This window comes from Balaenoptera borealis (assembly GCF_965194805.1).
Source record: "Balaenoptera borealis genome assembly, chromosome: 7".
In the NCBI taxonomy this organism is placed as follows: domain Eukaryota; kingdom Metazoa; phylum Chordata; class Mammalia; order Artiodactyla; family Balaenopteridae; genus Balaenoptera; species Balaenoptera borealis.
In genome coordinates, this window is record NC_138864.1 from 14,165,541 (window position 1) to 14,189,208 (window position 23,668).

General features: G+C 45.0%; 1 protein-coding gene across 2 annotated transcripts in view; it reads right to left on the minus strand.

Annotated features, from left to right (window-relative positions):
• HECW1 (HECT, C2 and WW domain containing E3 ubiquitin protein ligase 1) overlaps positions 1 to 23,668 on the minus strand; it is a 467,976-nt gene that overhangs the window by 83,525 nt on the left and 360,783 nt on the right. For both annotated transcript variants that reach the window (XM_082399702.1, XM_082399703.1), the window contains exons 9-14: positions 21,969 to 23,321; positions 17,041 to 17,142; positions 11,947 to 12,097; positions 4,627 to 4,769; positions 2,421 to 2,542; positions 36 to 221 (exon numbers count right to left, since the gene is read on the minus strand). In XM_082399702.1, coding sequence (XP_082255828.1) covers positions 36 to 221; positions 2,421 to 2,542; positions 4,627 to 4,769; positions 11,947 to 12,097; positions 17,041 to 17,142; positions 21,969 to 23,321 — 2,057 coding nt within the window. The remainder of the gene's footprint in view (positions 1 to 35; positions 222 to 2,420; positions 2,543 to 4,626; positions 4,770 to 11,946; positions 12,098 to 17,040; positions 17,143 to 21,968; positions 23,322 to 23,668) is intronic.

Here is a 23,668-nt window from a genome sequence, read left to right on the forward strand (position 1 = left end):
TTGCTGTAAGGACCCCCCACTGCAGTCACGCTCACCTTTCCCTGCTGGTCTGTTTTGATCTCCCAGCCCCGGGGCAATTCCAGCCGAGTGTCCGCAAACATGTTGATGAAATTCACTAAGTCTCGGTTGTGCTGGTAGCGTTCAAAGTTGCGCGCGTCCCGCCGGACTTTGAGGATCATGTGCTTCAAGCAGGTGCTACTGGTGAAGACTCGGTAGGCACTCTGAGAGGGCGTCGGGGGCCGATGGGGAAGGCAGTGGGGATTAGGAGAAACACAGACCAAGCGTACTTTGAGCACCTTAATGGGATGTGATGTGATTGCTACACAGGGATTTACTGTGAGCCTTGGGCATTGGGGGTGGTGTGTGGAGCTCGGAAGCGGAGCTCTTGCTCCAGAAGTAAACGCCTGCCCCCCGTAAACACACACGGACCTCCGCGTGGTCTGGCTCTACCGCTGCTTCAGCATCCTGGACGCTGTCGACCTGCCCTGCATCTCAGAGCTCCCCTCCTCCTTCCTCCCTCTTCCCTCCCCAGCAGGGCTCTGCTCTCTCAAGTCTCCCTCTGACTCTCTGAGCATCTCCTCCCTCTCCTTCCGGCTGCCTCCTCTGACTGCACAGGTCCGCCCGTGCTCCATCTTAGCTGTCTGTATAGCAGGGTGTATTAATTAAGGTTCTCTGCGGATTTAGGGCTGACCTTCAGAGGTCTGCCACTCCTTGCTAGGTAAAAACTTGTGTGTGTGTGTGTGTGTGTGTGTGTGTGTGTGTGTGTGTGTGTGTGTGTGTGTGTGTGTGTGTGTGGAGGGGTTGGGGGATGAGAAGAAGTGAAGAAAGTTTCACGAGTTTCTAATTGTGCCAAATAAGCATTTTATGCTAGCTGGGGCTGGTGTGTGTGTGGTTCAAGGAGACACTGCTCGCAGCCAGGGCACGCTGGGGCAGTGGCTCCTTCCGGCTCAGGGCCACCTGGTGCCCAGGGCTGAGGGCACCACTCCCTGGCATCCTTGTCCCCCTTCGTGACTCCCCCTCCCCCCCGCCACACCGCTGGGCGGCTGCTCCGGGTCTAACCACTGGATGTCCCTGAGGCTTCTCAAATATAACCTGCTCAGAACTGGTCCCTCCTCCCCTGCCATAGCCTGCATCACTTAATCAAACTACTGCTAACTGGGGACATGACCACCTAACTCAGGGGCCCGAAGCAGAGAGGACTCACACTTTCCGGAGTCCTCATCTCCCATCCCCCCCGATCACAGTGGCCCCAAGCGCGACTGAAATATCTCCCGAACAGAGTCATTCTTTCTCTGCTCCCAGCCCCCTTCCGTAGGGCAGCCCTTGATCATCGCCCACTTGGGTGCTTGAACCAGCCTCTGGCCTCAGCCCCCTCAGTCCCTCTCCCACAGTTCTGCCAGAGAAAAGAATTCCTCAAACACTGGATCACGTAACTGATGGTAACGTCTGAGACTGCTGGCTCCTGTCGCCTACTGAGGTAGGTCCAGGCTCCTTCCCGAGACGGAGGCAATTACCAGGCAATTTGCTGCTCATCCCTCCACGCCCTCTTCCCACCTCTGCCTGTCACCACACTCCAGCCCCACTGGACCCAGCCCCAGGCGGAGTCCTTCCTCCGGCTGCCTGGAACCCCTGCCCCTCCCACTTTCAACCTTCACGACTGAATTCAGCAGCCGCCTCCCCAGGACCGCTCCCTGTGTTCCCCGAGCATCTCGTTCCTCCCTGAGGTCAGGCGCTGTCCTGTCACGTTACACTCATCTCTGCAAGTCTGTTGCTCCACAAAATGAGGAGCTTTGGCTCGTCAGGTGTCACCCTAATCTGTCTTTATGACTCCAGCACTTAGATCTGTGCCTGAACTGCAGGAAACATTTGTCGAATGAAAAACGTAATGACTATAGTAATATAATGTCATTGCTTCCTTGACAATACCAAAAAGAAAAAGAAATGAAAAAAACTACGTATGTAAAAATCACATCAAATTTACCTTAAGCATGTTCCTTGAAAAACTAATTATAGGAAAAGGAAACCTAGTTATTTATCTATTCTAAAATTTCTTTAATGAAAGTGATTTTATAAAATGATTCAGGCTGAAGGGAATCCGTCAACTTCATAACTGAGTTCCTTAAAAATGTTAACAATAATAAAAACGCATCTTTGTTTCCAAATCGCTGTCACTGATATTAACACATCTGAACCTAACAAAAACCCACAGAAGCTACAGCATTTCCAAATCTAGCTTTTCTCCTTTTTGGGAGACTCACAGAGAGCAAAACAGAGCCATCTTTTTTCTTTTCTCTCTTTTTTTTTTTCCTTGCCTTAGTTAAAATGCAATCCTCTTTAATCTATCCAATGACTTTGCAAAGTTGTGTTTCGGGTCTTGCTGGAAGCCAGGCCAGGCCCCTTCTGTGTGTGGGAACACTCACGTAATTGGCGTGCAGTACAGTGAAGAACTCAGGGTTGGTGATGAACTTGACAGCTGGAGACTGCAGCAGCAAGGTGATTTTTTGTGAGTTCACTGGAGAAAGTGACCCATCTCTCCTCAGGTCTGGAAAAAGTGAAGCAAAGCAACTAAAGGCATTGGGAAAAGATCGTTTCAAATAGAGGACTTCTCTCTTGTGGCACCAGCAGCCCACAGGCCTTCACCTGCACAGCTGGAGGGGATTGCTGTTTCGAATAGTGATCCGACCAGGTGTCACAGTGATAGGGCCAGGTGTCCTATCACTCCGTGTCTGTCAGTTCAGAATCATTATTTCCTAGGAGTGTTCCTGTGCAACTTCAGTCAGGATCAAGTCCTTGAATACCTCATCCCTTTTATCCCAATGACTTTTTTCTTACTTTCTTTATAAGTTGCTCACCATAGCTATGATAATTTGTTTGCAGAAAGGACCACAATTCTTCCCCTCCCTGCATCCCCATTGGTATGGAACTTTGCAACCCTGTTGAATCGAGCTGGCCTTGTGCCTTGCTTTAACCAACAGAATTTGCCAGAGGTTCTGAGCCAGGGTTTTGAGAGGCCTGTGGGTCCCCACTTTCTCTCCCTCATCACGAGAACAGTCTGTGCAAGATGAAAAGCCATGGGGAGCGGGGACAAGCCGCCCCGGCTGAGGCCACATCAGGCCAGCCAGCTTGCAGCCAATTCCACCGCTGACCAAGGATGCAGGTGTGAGCCCAGTGGCCTGAGGGACCACCCGGCAGAGCTCAGCTCAAAGTGCCCACCTGCAGGACTGAGGGCTAAATGCACGGCTGTGAGCTTAAGCTTTGGATGGCTTGTTATACAGCAAATGCCACCGGATCCAATACCAAACCCAGAAAGAAATTTTCTGTTCCTTTTTCCTCATGTTTCTAATTACTCCATCACTTTACTACATCTCTCTCAGAGATTAATAATAGAAATTAATAATAGAAATACATAAACTAGTCAGTTTAGTGAGTATATCTGATAAAATGAATAGAATGGAGGCAATTAAAATAGTTGATGGAACTGTGTACATACATGTTTAAAAGAGGGAGTGAAAAGGTCCCCTCTTCTGCTTTTGCAGAGAGAGCTGAGACCTGGCAGTACAGGAAGCACATGGCTGTTTGCTCCGAATGTTCTAGAGCCGTCAATTCACCATCATTTACCCAGTTCAAAAAGAAATTGGATTATTAGAATGTTGCAGTAATAATCTTACGCTATTACAGGTATAAAAAGCAGAAGCCAATCTTTTCAGAGAAAACAGTCTGATGGTTACCAAAGGGGAAAGGAAGGGAGGGGATAAATTAGGAATTGGGGGATTAACAGATACACACTACTATATATAAAACAGATAACCAACAAGGACCTACTGTACAGCACAGGGAACTATATACAATATCTTGTAATAGCCTATAATGAAAAAGAGTCTGAAAAAGAATATATATGTATAACCGAATCCCTTTGCTGTACACCTGAAACTAACACAACATGGTAAATCAACTCTACTCCAATTTAAAAAAAAGGAGAAGTCAATCTCTTACGCCTTTTGAATATTCTCATCTGAATTCCACTCAGGCAGATTCAAAGAAATGAACATCAGACCCCCTAGTGGATGCTGATGGTATCTGCTAAAAAATGCTCCCAGGCAGCTGTGTGTAATCATAAGTCTGCAGGTTCTCTTTACTCCCAGGTTCCTCCCTCAGGGGGGATTGTATTTTATTCTTTTTTTTTAATTTTTTTTTTACGATTTCCTATTTTTTTAAAAAACATCTTTATTGGAGAATAATAGCTTTACAATGTTGTGTTAGTTTCTGCTGTGTATTTTATTCTAAATGCAAACAAGTCTTATTCCTATTGTTGTCATGTGGCTCCTTGGAAGCAGACCGTGAATTCTTATTGCTTGTTTTATTTATAAGTGGAAAACATCCTTAGGACACCAACCAATAAATTAACTTAATAAGAAATGATTAAGCCACCAAAAAAAAAAAAATTGCCTTGATGCATAGGTGCAAGATCTCTTCACTGTGAATCCACTTTTCCTTTATGTTCCTGGTGGGAAACTTCTGTCTGTTTTACCCTGCTGGTGCCAAGCCTCTTTCTCCCCCTGGACCTCGCCCACGCCCTGCTTTCCTTACCCCATCCGCATCCCAGGAGTCTGGGCCCGTCCTGCATACCTATGCTCGACTGAGAAGATTCAGCCTCTGAGTCACTCCCGCCACCTCCTCCGCCGCCTCCTGCTGGGACTTGCTCACAACTTTGGCTGCCAGAATCTTCTTCAGGCCTCTCTGTAGCAATGGTTCGCTGAATATTTTGGTACCTTTGTGTCAGAAAGTGCAAAGACAGGAGTTAACTTTGGTTTGATGGCTTGTTGAGGGGTAGATGCTCTGAATCAGATAAGTGGGGAAATCACTAAAGAATCATCCTGGACGTCAAGAAACGTCAGGAAAGAAATGCTCAAAATCCCCACAAGATACCCAAGACAATTAACACTACAAGTATCTCTGGATGATTTGACTTGTTTTTGTTTTGTGAGCTGTGAGGAGCTTCAAGTATGGTGACTTAAAAAAAAATCACCCTGCATTAAATGAAATTAGGCTAAATCTAAAATAATGGCGTGGGAAGGAACTTAAAATATTACAACTAAGATATCAAAGCACCTCTCCCTGATGGTGATAAGTCTACAAACTAAAATAAAAGTTCTACTCACTTGTTTCTATTTAACAGGTAACTGACAGGACTGGCAAGGGGTGTGCAAAGGTTACACGCTAAAAACACACTGGCAGACAAATAAATGCTTTCTGCTTATTTGAAGGCTCCTTTGATTCTTCTTTCCAAGTTGGGGAATCAGTCAGTCAGTTGGCCTGTCAGTTGCCTAACCAGGTGCTTACTAAATATTTACTGACTTTTCCAGTGTGTCTGTTTCTGCGCTGGACTTCCAGACCAAAGAGAAGACTGGAATGCGATCTCGCCCTCTGAACCCTCACGGTCAGGACAGAACAAAGAGGGGAAATGCACATAAAGCGTGACTCTAGTGAGGTGAACAAGCTGCCCTAGGTGTGTAAGAGGTGTGAACACAGACGAGGAAACACCCAGGGCACACGCGTTCTGAAGTCAGAGTATGACGTGTCGGGGAGCTTGTAGGGAAGGTACACGGAGGAAATAACATGTGCAAAAGGCTTCAGCTGGGAGAACTCCGAGAAGGTAGGTGGCGGCGTCAGGATGTGTGGCCCTTGCGCAGAGCCAGGGAACCGGCAGGGGTGGTGGGGGGCGCCTAGCAGGTGCCCAGCAGCGGTTGGGATGTTTTTCTCGAGGCCCAGGTTCTCCAACTTGAGCTGCATCAGGATCACCTACAGGGCTTGTGAAAACACAGGCTGCCGAGCTCCATCCCCAGCGTCTCTCTGATTCAGCAGGTCCAGGGATGGGGTGGGCGGAGGCAAGAACGTGCATTTCTGACGAGTTCCCAGGGGATGCAGTTGCTGCCGCTGGTCCAGAGACCAACTCTGAGAACCGCCACTGTAGGGGCTGAGCAGCTGCTGGAAAAGCGAGGCAGGTCCAGTTCTACACCGACCCCCACCTGTGTGGAGGGCACGGGAGGAGAAGACCCTGGAGTTGCGGAGAGCAGCTGAGAACTACAGCATCGCTCCAGGCTGGAGATGCAGAAGCCTGGAACCAGGCAGGGGTGGTGGATCACGCTGGTGTCTAAGGATGCTGCTGGGGGCGGGGAACACCCACATTCTGTGGGGAAACTAAGATCACCTATATCTGCCCACAAAACACTCACAGAAATTTCCTAAACCTCCCTGCCTAATTCACACTGTGTTTTGTAGGCAGGTGTCCAGCTGTCTCGTTCCTTTTTGCTCTGCTCTGCTTCCTTCACTCTTTGTAGCCCCTCTTCCTCCTCGCTAAATGACCTTGACTTTGCTTGATGTCTCTCAGTCCTACCAGGGCACAGGACAGGAATTCCGCTTCCCTTTTCCTCACGGCACAGCAGCAATGAGGGAAGCGGTCAAACTGACGAGATCTTTAGTGGCAGAGTTTGTAATAACTTTACATGTAGACTCAACAGAATTTGGGACCTGACTGGGTATGGAGGTTGGAGAAGACAGAGGAGACAACTTTGAAGTTCAAGGCACCTGCTTAGAGCAGGTGGGTGGAGGTGCCGGTACTGATGAAGACCATGTAGGATGGGCAGGTTGGTGGGAAGATTTTAGTGTGGATTTGGACATGTTGACCTGGAGGTCCTTGAGGTCACACAAGTGACAATAGCCAGGGGAGCGTTGCTGTATGGGTCTTGTGCTCAGGGAAGTGATGTGGGAGTGGAGGAAGAGGAGGAGAAGAGAGCCTCCAGGGAGCAGTGAATAGCCAGGTCGCCATGTGCAATCCAAGGTGGGGGCATGGGGAATGTATTGTTACATGGACAAGGTCTTCCATGGCAGGGATTCTGAAGACTAGTGACCTCTCCTTGACCTTTAGAGAGGAGTTTTGGGGACTTCCCTGGCGGTCCAGTGGTTAGGACACCACGCTTCCACTTCAGGGGGCACAGGTTCGATCCCTGGTCAGGGAACTAAGATCCTGCCTGCCACCCGGCCAATAAATAAATAAATAAATAAATAAATAAATAAATAAAAAATAAAGAGGAGTTTTGTTCTCAAGTGTGGTCTCCAGACCACTTGCCAGAGAATCAACTGGGTGATTATGATAATTACAGAAATTGGGGCAAAATTGAAATCTGCATTTCTAACAAGTTCTTCAGGTGGTATTATCTACATCTAGGTTTGAGGCTCTCTGGTGCTGGGTTTTCTTTAAGTTTTATTTTATCTAAAGAGACTCAGCCACTCCCTCCTGACACCTGGCGGAAGATGGCTCTGCCTGCAGCACTTACTGGGAGGCATTCCTGAGAAGGCCTCTTATGAGAAAATGTGGAAGGGGTAGGAATGAGCAAGGAATCAGAGAGAGAAACGCTTGCTTTTATTTACGCCTCCACACGCCTGTGGTAGGGCGGCTGTGGGGAAGGTGCAGGCTGTCTGTCTGTGATGTTCTTTTTGCCGGAACTCAAGTAATGCAGCCATACGTCGGGTACTCAGTGGGCCAATGAGAAGCCGCCTAAGCTTGTGACCTTGACCTGGGGGAGGAAGGGGGGCCTGCCAAAGACCAAGGAAGCTGCTGTTGGAAGATCCCCTAAGTGGCTCAAGGCAGGCTGCCTTTTCCAAAAGTGGCTCGACAACATTTTCAGTCCACAGCTTCTTCCAGACCCTGACTACTCTCCTATTAAGAGGTGCAATCAATGTCCCCTCCCCTTGAACCTGGGAAGGTCTTGTGGCTACCTGGACTAACAGACAATAATGAAAGTGACAGCTTGTGATGGAACACAGAGGCCACACTGTGAGGAAGCCCAGGCGACATGGAAAGTCCACGTGGAAGTGCTCTGGTTGACAATCACAGCTGAGATCCCAGCCAACAGCTGGCATCAACCTCCAGATACGCGAGTCTCCAGCCCAGCCACCCTCTGACTGCAACCATGAGGTACCCAGAGAAGGGCCTCACTGAACCCAGTCAGCCATGAGAACCATGAGAGAGGACGATACTCGTGATGATAATGGTGATGATAATCAGTTATTGTTGTTTTAAGTCACTAAGTTTGGGGTGGTTTGTTACTCAGCAACAGACACCTGGAAAGGGCTTTGACAAACCTCACACTGTAGCCTCTCTTTGACTTCCCAAATTGCAGTGATCACTGAAGAGAATTTTAACGAGTAAATATAACCTTATTTGATGGAAATGTCAGCAATTTCACAAACTGCTTCACATGTCCTCAGTTGGACCTGGTTTATCTCACGCCTTACTAAGTCAACAGCCTCAAATCCCAGGTGCCAGACCCAACCCCTGGCCTTTGCTGAAGTCAGGACAGTCTTGGGGAAGCAGGACACACAGCAGTTGGTGAAGGATCACCCAGCAAGGGCAGGGCTGCAGCCTCAGAGGCTCTCTTTGCTCTAAAGATGAGAGAAGGGGTCAGAGAGTTGGTTCTCTTCTATTTCATCAAAACTTATCCTTCAATGTCCCCCCTCACACTTTTTTTTTTGCAGAAAAAGGTTAAGTATTTATATTATATAGGGTTTATGGAAATTGGTAAGGAAGTCAGCTGGAATGTCTAATTTGCAAATGGACACACAGAGGAACACACACAAAACCAAACCAGAAATAAAGAAACCTTCCAAAACCAAACCGAACCAAACCAAACCAAACAAAAACCAAACAAACAAAGCCTATAGGAACAGACAGTTCTCATGGGAGGAGCTAAAATTGGTAAAAGAAAAGCTCATGGAAACAGAAGACCTTCCCTCCAAGAAGTGAAACGTAGACGCACCAAAACACTAGGAGAATCACTGAAGTCAGCAAAAACCCACCAAAAGATGAGATGGAAGGCAAAGTATTGTTGCTAGCAAAGTAAACCCGTAGAAACACACTTTAGAAAACATTCAAGCATTGATATCAAATACCAAAACCACGCAGATCTCTCTTGGCCTACTCTTTGGGGAATATAACCCTAAAGAAACACTCTAAGACAATCCTAATATTTTACATACCCTTGGGCCTTATCCAAAATAGTGATAAAAAGCAATAAGTGAAACATCCAACAATATGGCAAATTAACTAAATTACATCTGTTCATTGGAATACCATCATTTAAGTGATAATCTTAAGACTATGTAGCAATATGAAAATGCTTTTAATGTAGGAAGTGAAAAATGAATATAAAGCTATATTATCATTATAGCTATATAAGGACTGTGCATATGAAATTTGAAGATAGTTAATTTTTTTAAAAAAGCTAATCCTTCGGGCAGTAGGATTATAAGACTTTTTTTTTTTTTCTTATTTAAAACTTGCATTTCTCAATAGTATAATAATTTTCTTCAAATAACTAAAACATCAATCTTGAGTTGATGATTTAAAATAAGACTATGTATTTATATTTTTGGTTTGCTCAATAAATATTTGCGAAGGAGGTAGAGTTCGTTCAGGATATTTTGAACGTGTAGGAATGAACTCGGGAAATGGTCTTGTACTGAGTCCTGGTAAACTCTGGCCCCATCCAGGCACCGGGAGGAGGGACACTGAAGAATGAGAAAGAAGGTAAGGACAGTTACCAGTGGCAGGTATGATGGGCCATCAGTCATGGGGCTGCAGAGGAGGCGGCCCTTGGCTCTGTGCGGAGAGCTCTGGGGAGGTTCCAGGGACCATGTGACATTTGGGTTGGGCTTTTGCAGGATGGAGATGAGTGCCAGGTGGAAGGCACGCAATGAGGAACTTTCCTGCAGTGGAAGTGTGTGGCAAAGCCACAAAGGCCACTTAGGGGGTGGCCGAGGGAATGTGGTCACCGCACACTACTTCGTCCACTCTGCATTTTGCAGTGTGCGTCTCCTTGCACAAACACATTTGCCTTTCACAATCACCCTGTCAGGAGTCAAGAGAAACTCCTTCTTGCAACACTGAGAAATATTTCCATCTTGCTGTGAGAAGGTGATGAGTGTAGATTTCTCCTGCTAACCAAACACATGCCCCCCTGTGTGTGATCACATCTGCGATGGATAAAAGACTGACAGTATACCTTCTGTGGCTGCCATTATCAGGCCAGATCACTGGAAAACTTTAAATGCTTGAAAGCAATAGGTTAAAATAAGCATTGAAGAGCCTGAATACTTATCTGAAGGTTATCTGACCTTCCCTAGGTAGGATTTTTCACAAGAAATAAGCACTTTCTCAAATCGCTCAGTTCCTTTTCTTTTTATCTGTCCATATGGACGCAGCAAATACAACTTCCTATTCAGCAAAGTCTGGTCTCTCTCAGCATGTTCAGTCCACTGGAGGGCACGGGGGTTTACACATCAAAGCCTGCACACTTCTCTAGAGGCCTGGTTCAGGATGGATTTGGCCTCACTTTTATATTATACAACCTGAACGTTGTGAACGAACTTCCAAGGATTTTTATGTCATGGGTCAAGGTGTTTACTTCTGCTTCTGGTTTACTGTTTTGTTTTAGTGTTCAAACTACACCTCTTGTAGATATAGACTGATGCTGCTCTCCGTGTTTCTTAGTCTGGTAAATCATTTCAGCTTATCTGTCTGGCAAGACAGACCTTGAGGCTATTTCTGCCTATGGCATCTGAACACAGTCTCTATGTAAAATGAGCTTGCTGTGTCCTCTGCATTTTTAGTTGTAGGAGTCTTGTTGCAATCACCATGAAAGGACACTCCCATGGATTTTGGTGCATTTATATTTAATATGTTCTTCCTTGTAATATGCTTTCTTTCTGTGGGAATGACTAGAGAAATACACTGCCAGTGAAAACCCATTACGGTTCTTATTAATGACTTAAACACTCAGGTACTGATGGGGAAAAATGGAAAGCAAATGTCTTCCAAATGCTCAAGCAATAAAAGAACCCCTGGTGATTTTCACCTAAAGCATCCTTCTCTCTCTACAACAAGAGTAACAAGAAGTTTAATTTTTTGTTTCTGTGTAATTTTAATAGGATTGAATTGTCTACTTTTTTTTCTGGAGGCTACAGTTAACTTTCAAAGAATATTTGTTATCAATAGCTGTGTCCCCCAAACCCAGTTAGTTATTCTTTTTAGTCCCTCTCCACCTTTTTCCTTTATTTTACACTAGCAAGACGTCATGTGGATACATATGAAGTTGGGCCTGCAGTCTGCATTCCTGGCTACTAAAAGTATCCAAAAGCCACTGCCCTGGTCTTAAAGAAGCAAGATATTGGGTATGATGCTCGTACTAGCTTATGGCATGGGAGAGGTGCTGTTTAGGGTCTCATTTGCATGTTGAAAACAAAATGACATCTTTACATACTTACTAAAAACTAGTAAGGGGTCTAGTTTTTAGACAAAACAATTCTCAAAAAGTATTTTTAAATGTTTCCTCTTCTATGATGAAAGCTTTTTAAGAATGTATATTTCTGAGTATATAGCAATTTTGGGACCAGGGTAGGCATGAATATAGAGATTTATGAGACAGCTTTTTCTCCAGGCAGCTTTTAGTATTCTGTTAAACCTATCCTTGGAATGTTTTCAAACTGTTTGGGTTCTGGACCTGTTTGAGAATCTTATGACAGATATGTATGAGTCTGGTAGAAAAATGTGCAACCATGTATAATTTTGCATATAGTTTCTGGATGGTTCCTGGAACACTGACACCCTCAGTGAATACCTGGGTGGGTGTGGTCCATGGGCCCTTGGTTAAGAACACCTGTGTTCGAGCCTGGGCCGTCAAGAGGATTCCCCATCTTTAGATGACACTTAGGCTTAGCTTGTCTCCTCACCAAATTTTAAATCTAGCTTTCCAGGTACTAACTATGAATGGGTTAATTACTTTGCAGTTTCCTCATACAATCTGAGCAGGAAAGTATAAAAGGGGGTTTCTTTAGCTGCCCTTCTCCTTTCACTGGTTTATAGGGGCTCACGGCATGCTGATCACTCACCGTCTGTTAAGTTGCTCCATCTGCTGGATGGACCCGGATCTCCGCATCCCGTCGGGGGTGGCTGCTGATGTGGGACGCTGCCAGGTGGTCGTGCGGTTCACGTGGTCCACATAAAAGACCCGCCCGTGGCTGTCAATGCGAGCTTCCCAGTCTAGTGCATGACGAAAAGGCAAAAAGAAAAATCAAGGACAAACTACGGATCCATGTGAAACAGACACCACTTCCAGGTCTTTTGCAGTTAGAACTCACCACTGGTGACTTGCTGAAGACCAAGCACTGCCCAGAGCACCTGGGTGACCTCTGAGGCATTGGCACGGAGTTGGCATTCCAGAAAAGAGCCTATGGGACTCAGATTCTCTGCTGGGCCATTTTAAACAGTAACTGGGGTTACTCAAGTATGACCTGTGTTAAAATTCTAACAATTTCTAAAGAGAAAATGGAATGTTTATTTCCTTCTTTAAAAAATGCCATCTTGTCAATTTTCTTGGCTACTCAAATGACAGCTGGAAGACTGGAAATGTCCTCCGGTGACAGCTGACACTCTGATGCTGGAAAAATCCTTTCTTTGCTAAATCTGATGGAGGATGGCTGCTCAGAAGGGAATAATGGCCCTCATAGTAAAACCAGGTTTGACTACAGTTCTAAAATGCACTGTATGTGCAGCTTCATATAACCTCTAGCTAATACTTAGCAGCCTTAACTGATTGCCATTCCACTTGAGAGAAAGAATGGACACATTCAATACTTAGAGTTGTGAATTCACAGTGTATGTTCAACTCACCTGTAGCTGCCAAATATCTCTCAAGCAAAACAAAACCAATCACGACTATTAACTAGCTTTGAAGTATCTCTTTGTTGATAAGTAACTATCCCAAACAGTAGAGGGAGCCCAAGATAAAGCTAAATTCCTTTACTTCTCAAATTTAAACAACAGCAACAAACTAAAAGGTGGACGCATAGATGATACAGTCCATGATAAATGTAGGAGCTGGGCTGGGGTGATAGGATGAAAAAGTCCTCAAAACCGAGAGAGCTGGAAGTCATATGTACACACCTGAGCTTAACAAAGATGAGCAATGTCTGCTGTACAGAGATGGGCAAAGCTTTTAGGGTCCACATGTAAAACTGTGGTGGAAATAACAGCTTCATGATAAAGTTATGCTGAAAAATACGTTAGACTAAAGAAGAAAAAGCAAAAATGACTGCAAATGAGGAAAACCATTCAGGCTTTTCAGTGAGAAAAGCCACAGCTTTTGGGAGTAGGTCAGATATTTAACAATTCTGTTGAAAAAGTATCATTCAGGTAATGACATAGCAACGCCCAATTGTTTTTAAAATGATAAACTCAATATATTTGGTATAGTTATGGTTTGATATCTGTGTGGTTCAGCTGTTTGAGAACGTTATGGCTTATGTCTGACATTTACTTGAGGGATTGCCAAATAATGCCCAAGGAAAACTAAAAATACCAGAAAACACCAAATTCAACTTATAAGACAAATTGAAGGAAAAAAATGTGGTCAGATTGTATAAATATATTCTAGAAGGTTGTGATTAAAATTGACTACTAGATGATCCAGTTGTCAACTGTTAGTTGTAAATGTTAATTAGCTCATTGATGAAATTGTATATTTGTGTAACTACTAGGTAATTAATCTCGAGCCAAACATTAAAAAATTTCAGTGATTTCCAAACTAGCAGCAACTGGGTGTTTTTTTTTTTTTTCTTGAACCCAACATGACTGTCATCCAACAAAGAATGAGCATTAATCTTTGAAGAGTATCGTGCTACTCAATTCAGTTGAACAAACTCTTCCTTGTACTATGAACTAGAGACCATGCCAGGTCCTGAAGACACATTGCTGACTAACACACATCCCTGCCCTCCAGGTGCCCACAGTAAAGGAAGGATTCCTTCAAAGACAAGCCTCCAGTCTCACAGATTCTCCAAGGAAAATAACTCAAGTATGGTGCGGCGATAATAATAATTTCTCTCTACGAGTTTCAATATTTCCAAGGCACACACGGAAAAGAATGGCAAGCCAGACAGTTAGGCCCTCTTGTCAATACATTAACTACCTGGAAGGCAGAGTGCTAATTAAAACTCTTATAAATAATCAGAAAATAACACCTAAGTGCAATTAGAGATTCTAAGTGTGTTTTCTGGGTTGCTTTGTAAAGAATTTGCTTTCACATACTGTATAAACAGTATCGCATAAAGAAAACATGTTCCGAATGGAACTTCAGGCCTCAGCATGTCCGATGGACTTGGCCCTGTGATGCCAAAACAGACTCCTGAAAATGATACCTTTACGGATGACCTTGGGACAGTTAGAGTCATTCATGTGTGTCCATTCATTTGTGGTTGGGGAGACTTGTCAGATATTAAACTATGTATTTTCCATGAAGTCTAAGAACAATGTAGAGCCTAATAATGTATCCTATTTTAATTATTATACCAAGAAAAGCCTGTAAATTTGTACTTTTACATTAACAAGTGCAATACCACGTTTGTAGTTTAGACCTTTATCTTGAACTTCAGTTGCATCTCACTGTCTTCTCGACACTGATACCTGGATGACATCTCAAATATAACACGATCACAACCAAGCTTCAGCTCTTTCCCACCCAAACCTGCTCTATCTGCAGCCTTCTCTTCCTTTCTCAGTTAAAGGAAGCTCCATCCTTCCAGGTTAAGACTCCTGAGGTCATTCTTGACCCTTCTCTTTATCTCACACACCACATCCAATCTGTCAGCAAATCTGCCCACAAAATATCTGGCCAGAATCTGACCACTTCTCACCACGTCCTCTGCTCCCCACCAGCTCAGGCCACCACTGTTTCTCACCTGCAAGAACGTTATGTTGGGTCTCAGGCTTCTATTTTTCCTCCTCACAATTCAATGTCAACACAGAAAACCTTTTAAGTCCTAAGTTAGGCAATGCCACGTCTCTGCTCAAAAACCTACAACGTCCCCCTTTCATCCACAGTAAAAGCCAAAACCCTTAAGTGGTCTACAAGGCCCTAGGGGATCTGGGCCCCCGATAGACGGACCTCTTCACCTGCTGCTTCCTCACTTCCCAAATCTGCTCCATCCAGACACGCTGACCTTCTTGCTGTTTCTCAAACCCACCAGGCAGGCCGCTCTGTTTGCTCAGAAAGCTCTTCCTCCCCAATACTTGGGTGGATAACCCTCTTACCACTTCTAAGTCTAGCTTCAAATGTTGCCTTGTCAGCGAAGTGTACCCGACCACCCTATTTAAAATGGCAAACCAGCCACCACCACATGCTCCAGATTCCCCTTACCCTGCTCTGCTTTTGTTTTTCCACAGCACTTAAGACCATCTGATGTGCTGCACTATTTCTTCATTTATTCTTTTTATTGTTTATTATCTGTCTCTACCAGCCTAGACTGTAAGCTCCTTGAGGGCAGGGATCTTTGCCTTTTTTGCTTACCTAGAACAGTACCTTGCATAGAGTAAGCATTCAATAGATACTTATTCAATGAATAACTATCTGATGAAGTCATCCATGTACTACGTGAGATTAAGAAAATTCAGTTGTTAGTTTCACTACCAACTTTTCTAATATTTTTCAGTGTCACATGGACAGAAAATTGAAACCTATCTGGAAGAAATTTGTTTTCATTGTCAAAAGCAGCTTATATAAAGCAATTCTTTAAAACAATATATTATATTCAATTATTTACAATATCTGTATGTATAACTAGTTATTACTCTTGCATGGGTTGAAGGTCAATTCATGTACACACCCATTGATAGGTTTTTTTGTTGTGGGGAAAATGTTCCTTTCTTGGAGAGAACATGTTATAGGTATTTTTCTAAGTAGGAATTATCTCTAGTGACACTGAAATTTTACTATTCATTTATGGAATATCCATAAATCAATGTATAAAGAAAGAAATCAGGCATCAAAAGTTAAAGGACATAATGTTTGTCTTGGTCTCTCCAAACAAATGTGGTACTCCTTTAAGTTATTCTACATATTAAAGACACTGTTTATCACTGATAAATTACAATTGAATAGGAGAAGAATGGTGTAAATGTAAAATATATCACATTGCCAAGAACAGATGAATTAAGGAATAAACCTTTCTTCTTTCAAAACTGTAACGGCTTAATGTAAGCACAGGCAAAAGAATGTAAAGAAACACTGATTCCTTGCATCCTGGAAAGATCTTGCAGTTGTAAAATTTATCAAATTTTAAAGGTTATCTTTGCTTAAAAAATGAGCCCAAACCAAAACAGGGATGTTCTAGAATTCATGAACATATCTGATGCTAAGTGAATATATAATGTCTGGGGTGTCATTTCCTTCTTACAAATGTTATATATAAGGGAATATTATAAGGGTAAATTACACTGAAATGATATCTAGAGACTACCTAGTCCAAATCTAGCATTTAGCAGATGAGAAAATTAAAGCTTTACTTTACAAATAAGAAAACTGAGTCACTGAGATTGATTTTCCCAAGTTCAAATGACCAGTTAGATAATTATTAATTACACATTACAATTACCAGGAGAATGTGCTGTTGAATTCTATCCCTAAAGATGATATTTTGCCTGGAAACCTCTAAGAACTACAGAAAAAATTTGAGGCTGTCACCTATTGGTGCAAATTAGAGTAAGGAAAATGCAAGTTCATGGGTCCTGATGGGTTGAAATGTTTTATTACGTGGAGATGCTTGAACCGTAAAAGGTCCCATGGAGAATAATAGGATTATTCCATCTTGAACTGCAAACTTTTAAATATAATATAGTAAAATTTGCGAATTAAGGGTCATGAACAGTTTGCAAGGACTAGTCAAGTCTTGTAAAGAAATGCTCTCCATTTCAGAAGTTGAAGGGCGCTGAAAATACTGGGTTTTCTCATTAAGATCACATCCTGAAACCATACGACAAAAAACCAACCAACCAACCAATTCCTATGGTAGGTGCCATATTGGTTTTTGATCACAGTGTGAGGTATGGAGTGGAGGAAGAGTTTGGATGTTTATATACAAAGTTCATACTGACCTGCTTAGACTTGATGGGAAGAGTTATGAACATAGATTTTCAAAACTAAAGCTTACTTGGTGGAAGAGGCTCATCGATTGTTGGGTAGTGGTGATGTTCAGGCCTCAAGGAAGGAAGCTGGCTTACTGGCTGGGAATTATGGAGTATAGGACATTCACCTATGGACAAGATAGTCGAGACATTCAGATTCATTCATTGCCATGGCAACGTCAGCAAAAAAGCATGACTGTAAAACAAACTACTGCAAGAAAAAACCCCAAAGAGTGGGCAATTGGGGAGACTGGGATTGACATATATACACTAATATGTATAAAATGGATAACTAATAAGAACCTGCTGTATAAAAAAATAAAATAAAATTCAAAAAAAAAAAGAGCAGGCAATTGATTTTTTTCTGTGTCAGTTTGCTACATACAGAGTCATTCATGAGCCAGTGAATAGAGGGAACTATATTTTTTAAGAAACTCGAAAAAAAACAGCCAAACACTCCATGGCTGTGATCTGTACCGCAACAGACCAACAGGTAGGATTGGGGTCTGATTCTGTAACCACCTGAATTTTCTTGAGGGGAAGGTGGCATCAGAAAGGGACACAAAAGAAAATGAGCAGAGCCTGAGTTTAGCCCAGGAAAAGAAACAGGCCTTTTGGAGGGAAGGGCAGCATTTATAAGGTCTCATAAAAGTTCAAGGGGTCTGTGCAAAAATGACAGCTCCTTGTTTGGACAGGTTTCATCAGAGGGCTACCCAGAGGCCATCTTTCAGAGATTTTGTGTTTGGAATGAAACTCTTAGCTGGTGCCTTTCTGAGATGGGGTTAAGGAACAAGTGGGCCAAGAAGGTAACTTCTTGTAGTATGGAAGCTAGGGGCTGGGGTACAGGGCCAAGGAGCTATGGCATCTTGTGACTGTTCCAGATTATTCTGAGGAAGAATCTGATAAGCCAGGGTGTTCTGGAAAAAGACAAGAGACGAAGGAAGTAGATAAGAGGCAGGAAGACCGAGACAGGAAAACTTGAAACACAGAAGTGGGATAGACGGAAGAAGAAAGACAGACATGGAGAAATTTTAGAAATAAACATATCCACAGAATGCGCACCCTCAATTATAACAGACACAGCTAATGTTACTCTCAGGCAGACTTATGATGAACTGAACAATGTTGTACAATGGAGTTCCTATTTCATGATGCCCTCAGGTCCTTGTAACACTGCCTGTAGACTGGCCATGTGGATGGAAGGCCTACAGCACCAGCTGTCTGGGTCACATAATCAGAGGCAATTGCTCTTGATCTCTGGGGAGCTAGAAGGGCCCAGGCCACGAGACAGCTCTCAGACTGGTAACTCCCCACTAACACCATCCTGGATTTCTCACAGTAGCCCCTATTGGCCAGAGGACAAAGGTCAGGCCTTTTCCTTCCTCTGCCCTCCATGGCTGATGCAAATACCGAGTGTTCCATTATTCCTTGGGCTAAAAAGAGAGAAACTGTGAAAAACAGTGGTTAAGATCTTCATGGGATCTCAAATTTCAAAAATATTCCCCAGAATGTCCATACATGGAAAGGATGCTTATTTCTTCTCACTCTAGATCCACAGAACTGATTTAAAAACATAAAAGAAATTAGCTAGGAAGGAAGTTAGGTGGATTTAATTTAGCCATTTAATTCCTAGAGCTAATTGGAAAACAAAAACAGGGATGTGTTCAGGAACAAAGGGTCCTTTTAAATGTTAAATATATAATATTATTTCTTGTGCAAACTCTGGTGTGTGACTGACATTCTTGGGGTCCCTGGAGACTAAGGAAAGTCAAGGAAGGTGCCCCTCATGCCATCACATAGCTCCTTGCAAACTGACTCCTGTTTCAAAGCTGGGCTCTGAATTTAGTGGATACCACACTCATGTTTGTCTTTATATATGTTTAGTGTCAGAAACTAAAAAAACAATGGTACAGTTGTTATGTCACCAGCTGCTGCATGTTTAATTTAGTTTCTTAAAAAAAAAAAAAAGAACAACAACAAACTTACCTCATCATAATTAATTCAACCAATCAGGGTAATTCCTCCTCCAAGCTAGTGGAAACATAATAGTGTTGCTTGCTGGAGTTCATGGAGCTGACCCCACCTGCCTGTGAACCCCAAGCAAACGCACTGATGTGACTGATGCATCTCGGCCAACGGAATGAATGGAGCGCACAGAGGAAGGAAGCAATTCTGTTCTGCCAGAGCCCGCGGCTCCACACCATCCCCTTCGCCTCAAATACAAAGCAAGTGTCAGACCTGCTAGACCTTCTGAGAAGGAAACTTATTCTAATTTAAAAGGGAGGCTCGCTGCTCATCTACCTGGAGGAACCCTCACTCAGTGAGAGGCTGGGCGCTTCATACGAATCATCTCATTGAATCTTTCCGATAACCCCTTAGGGTACGTTCTACATTTGCGCCCATTTTACACGTGAGGCTTGGAGCAGTTAGGTAACTTGGCTAAGGTGTCATGGCTGGGAAGTGGGGGGACTGACTATAAACCCAGGGGAGCCTGATGGCAGGGCTGAGCTCATAATCATATGATGTTACTTTTTTCATTTGACCTGCAGGTTTTAAAAAACCATTTTATGTTGAGATTAAAAAAAAAAAAGGTTTTTATGGAGGGAAAAGCAGCAAAAAGTAGATAAAGAAGACATCCTCCACAAATTGCTGCAGACTCATCTGCGTGGGCATGTATATAGTACATCTACCTTGGCTAACCTTGGGCAAGAATTTGCAATCTTCAAAGTCACGGTGAGGGGGCAGCAGAGATTCTTATGGGAGAAGAGGGCACACATGCATATAATCAGGCACATGTGCTTTCTTTGAGTGCTCTTGGAAACATGGTAGCCAGTAGGGGACAGATCTGCCATGCCGATCCCATTAGCCCCGGGGACTCACTACCAAGGGAGAGGAGAACTGTTTGGAGGAAGTCACACGCCAAGGTATGCACAGCTTTCGTGAGATCAACAGTCCTTCCCAGGAATCCTCATATTGCCCTTGGTAACCACCACAGTGAAGCATGTAGGTGCTTCTTAACTTTTTCCGAGTTTACAATCTGCAAAAAATTCAGGAAGCTAGAAATTTCTTTACAAACACAGACTTCCACTACGGCCCTGAAACACTTTCCTGTCCTTTCAGTTAAGGGGATGGCTTCCCCCTGCTGGACTGTTAGGCCCTCAAAGGCATGGGCAGTGTCTTTTTTTGTTGTTGTTGTTAAACATGCTTTTATATCAATGTATACTGAGTCAATTTTCAATTACCCATGTGTGGACTGTCTCCCAACATGGCGGTCAAAGTATACCCATTGGCTACAACGGGTTGACAAACTCCGAATCCAGCCTTGTTTTTGTATGGCTCCGGGCTAAGAATGGTCATTACACTTCTAAAGGTAAAACTGTTTTAAAAAATACCCCTTGGGTGAGAAGAGTTTTTTGATTTTGCCTCTTGACCTACAAAGCCTAAAATTTTTACTATCTGGTCCTTTACAGAAAAAATTTGCTGAACTTTGGTCTAAACATCCCTGGCAGCTCCGAGTTGTGCCCTTGTATGGGTGTATCCCCCAAACTCCTTGTAATATACTTATTTGTAATTCTATTGTAATTACTGAGTGCCTTCCACACATACCTACTGCCAATCCATCTTCCTGTGCCCAGCACAAAGCCTCTGGCTCAGAACAAAGAAGGGACTCAAAACAACCTTGTTAAAGAAAGGAATTGTCCACCCCATTCTCACACTCATGGGTGCCTTTCCATATTGTATGTCACTATGGTTTTTCTCCCTGTGTCTCTTTATTACCAATTTCCTTGGGCTTCTCCTTATCCTATGTGCCACTTTCCCTCACCCCTTCTTTCTCTAAAATGTAGAATTGGGCATTGTTAAGTACTTAAAATTATTTCTTTTAAGCTCACGTTAGTTCCTGTAAAAATTTGTAGGTGCCAGGCGTTTGTTTAAGTGCTGAGAATTCAAACATAAAGAAGCTATAACTCTGGCCCTTGATGAGCCTGCAGTCTAGAGACAAGACAATCGCATTTTGTTTGGAGGCTAATTTAAAGAAATTAGAACAGCAAAAGAGCAGAACCTATATTTTTCTCTTTTAAAACAACTGAATTATTTCATATTATTATATGACTTTTAAATTATTTCCCTTGAGGTCACTGTCACTTGATTGGAAGGTGGTTCCCAATTCTGGATAAGGAAATGCAAATTAATTTTATATATGATTCCACAGGCATGACTAAGAAGGAAGGTCTTTGGTTAAGACACGGAATACATTTTGAAACTAAAGGGGGGACCTACTGGATTCGAATCTTACTTGAGACAAAGCGATTTACACATTCATGTTATTCTTCCCTTCCATTAGCCAAAATAGCCCCCAGACCCCCGAAACAACACAAAACAAAACCAACAACAATAACAGGATCGAGGAGACAGAAATCATGACACATACATGTAGGCTATACATATCCATTTGTACCCAGGTTAGTTCAATTCTAAAACAGGTCATCTCAATGTTCTTCCAGTTATATTAACATTTATTGCTAATCTTCAATATGTTTTGGGGACCAGCAGATACTGACACATTATCCACCTAATGTTGATGATCACTTCCTGCTTATATCGTTTGATACTGGCCTTGATGCTCTGGTTGTTGTCAAGACTAGAGAGTAACATGTACCCTATAACCCGTGATCAGTTAAAACCGAGAAGCACACACACAAGTATACACTCACATGCAACTAGCTGTAATTCTTGGTGTGTATCTGAGCAGTGGCGGGGTGTCAGCTACCCACAGTCTGGAACACTGACATACACATACACACATGCACACATATACGTACAGGACAGGCACACGCAGCTGCTGCAGCAGCCTCATTGGGGACTGAGCCTCTCCCTCTTGTTTTGAAACCATGTTGGTGAGGCCTGCGTCCCCCTGGTGGTCCTATTTTCTCTCTGATCGGGTGTGAGGTCTAACCTTCTCTCCGACTGCTCGGCCCTGCCACGGGGGACTCCAGACCTTCCACGGTTCTGGCCACGCTCCCGGTGGGGGCAGCCGACTCGTCTGGCCACCCGGCGCCGTTCGCCGACTCCGGCTCCAGCTCGGGGCTCTGCACCGAGTCGGGCACCGACTCGAAGGCGCTGTTCTCCTCCTCCTCGTCGTCATCCTGGGAGGAGAAGACGGTGCTCTCGGAGATCTTGGCGCTGTCCACGGAGGAGAAGCGGGTGTGGCTGGCGAACCTGCTGCCGTTGTAGCAGGAGGGGCTGTAGCAGGAGGCGCTGTAGCAGGAGCTGCTGTAGCACGAGGTGCTGTAGCACGAGGAGCTGTAGCACGAGGAGCTGTAGCACGAGGGGCTGCAGCAGGAGGCGTCGCAGCCCTCGCAGCTGTGGTCCCCGCCCTGCCGCGGGCTGGAGTCGCTCTCGCTCCCCGTGCTGGGGAGCGTGTCGCCATCTGGGACCGAGCCGTTGGCCAAGCCCGAGCGGCCCGGGGGCGCCGCGCCTGGAGTGGCCCCCTCGGGGGCCTCTCCATCCTCTTCCAGGGGCGGAGGCTCGGCGGCGGCGACCGTGTCCACCTCGCTGAGCGCCTCCTTCTCCGACGCATCCTTGAGGGTGGCCTCCTCCTCCGCGCCGTCGTCGTCCGCGCTGCCGCCCTGCGCAGAGGGCAAGCTGTGCAGCAGCGTGTGGATGCGGATGTAGTGGGTCCGAGGCGTCTCGGGCTCCCCGCAGGCGGACGCGATCACCGTCTCCAGCTCGGACACAGGCAGGGAGCACGGCCTGCTCTTCCTCTTCCCCGAAGCCCGCAGCGGCAGCCTGTCCTCCCCCTGCCCCAGGGCAGACACGCCCGCCTCCTCCTCCTCCACCTGCTCCTCCTCCTGCCCCCCAGCCCGGCTCCCTGCCGCCGCCTCCTCGGCCACTGGCTCCCCGGGGCTGCCCGGGGCTCGACCGTCCTCCAGCAGCCCGGGTAGGGCCGCCTCCCCTCCCAGGTCCAGCCGCTCGGCCAGTTCTTCCGCGCTCAGGGCGGGCTCCGTGTCCTCTGGCCGGGGGGCCGGAAGCTCCCCAGCCCCCTCAGGCCTCACACAGACCGTGCCATCGTCTCCTGCCTCCGTGGTACCTGCGGCTGCCTCAACCGGATTGGCAAGCTCCAGGCTCTCGGTCCCTGCAGGGCCCACCGCGCTGCCCTGGCTCAGCTGCTCCGGCCTCGAGGTCCCCGAGGGCTCTGGTGCATTAGTGCCAGGGGGCTCCCCACGGCTGCTTGCCACCAGGCTATTCATGGGGCTGTCCTGAATTTCTGCAGACTCAGGTTCGGTACTCAGGGAAATCTCCTCATCATCTGCGGACAAGAAGAAAACGTCACTGTAGTGTTAGTCTGCTCTGGGGGACTGAGCCATCCTAGGGATTTCTGCCTTAGGATATTGGAGGTAGGGGTTGATGAGGGTTTCCCATTGGCCAAAGCTCTGCTAAAAATACTGCAAGAATGAGTTCTCCTTATGTTAAGGACAACTTACAGTCATGATATAGTTGAGAATTCTGTTTCAAGGAACTTCATTTTTTGATTAAAATGCCCAAAGCCTAGCACTACCCCAGTTCTGGGCACATAAATGTTTGCTACATGGAAGACCTCAGAGATGGGGGGCACAGTTTATAGTTCCTTGCTGGCTCCAGGCAGGACTAATTATA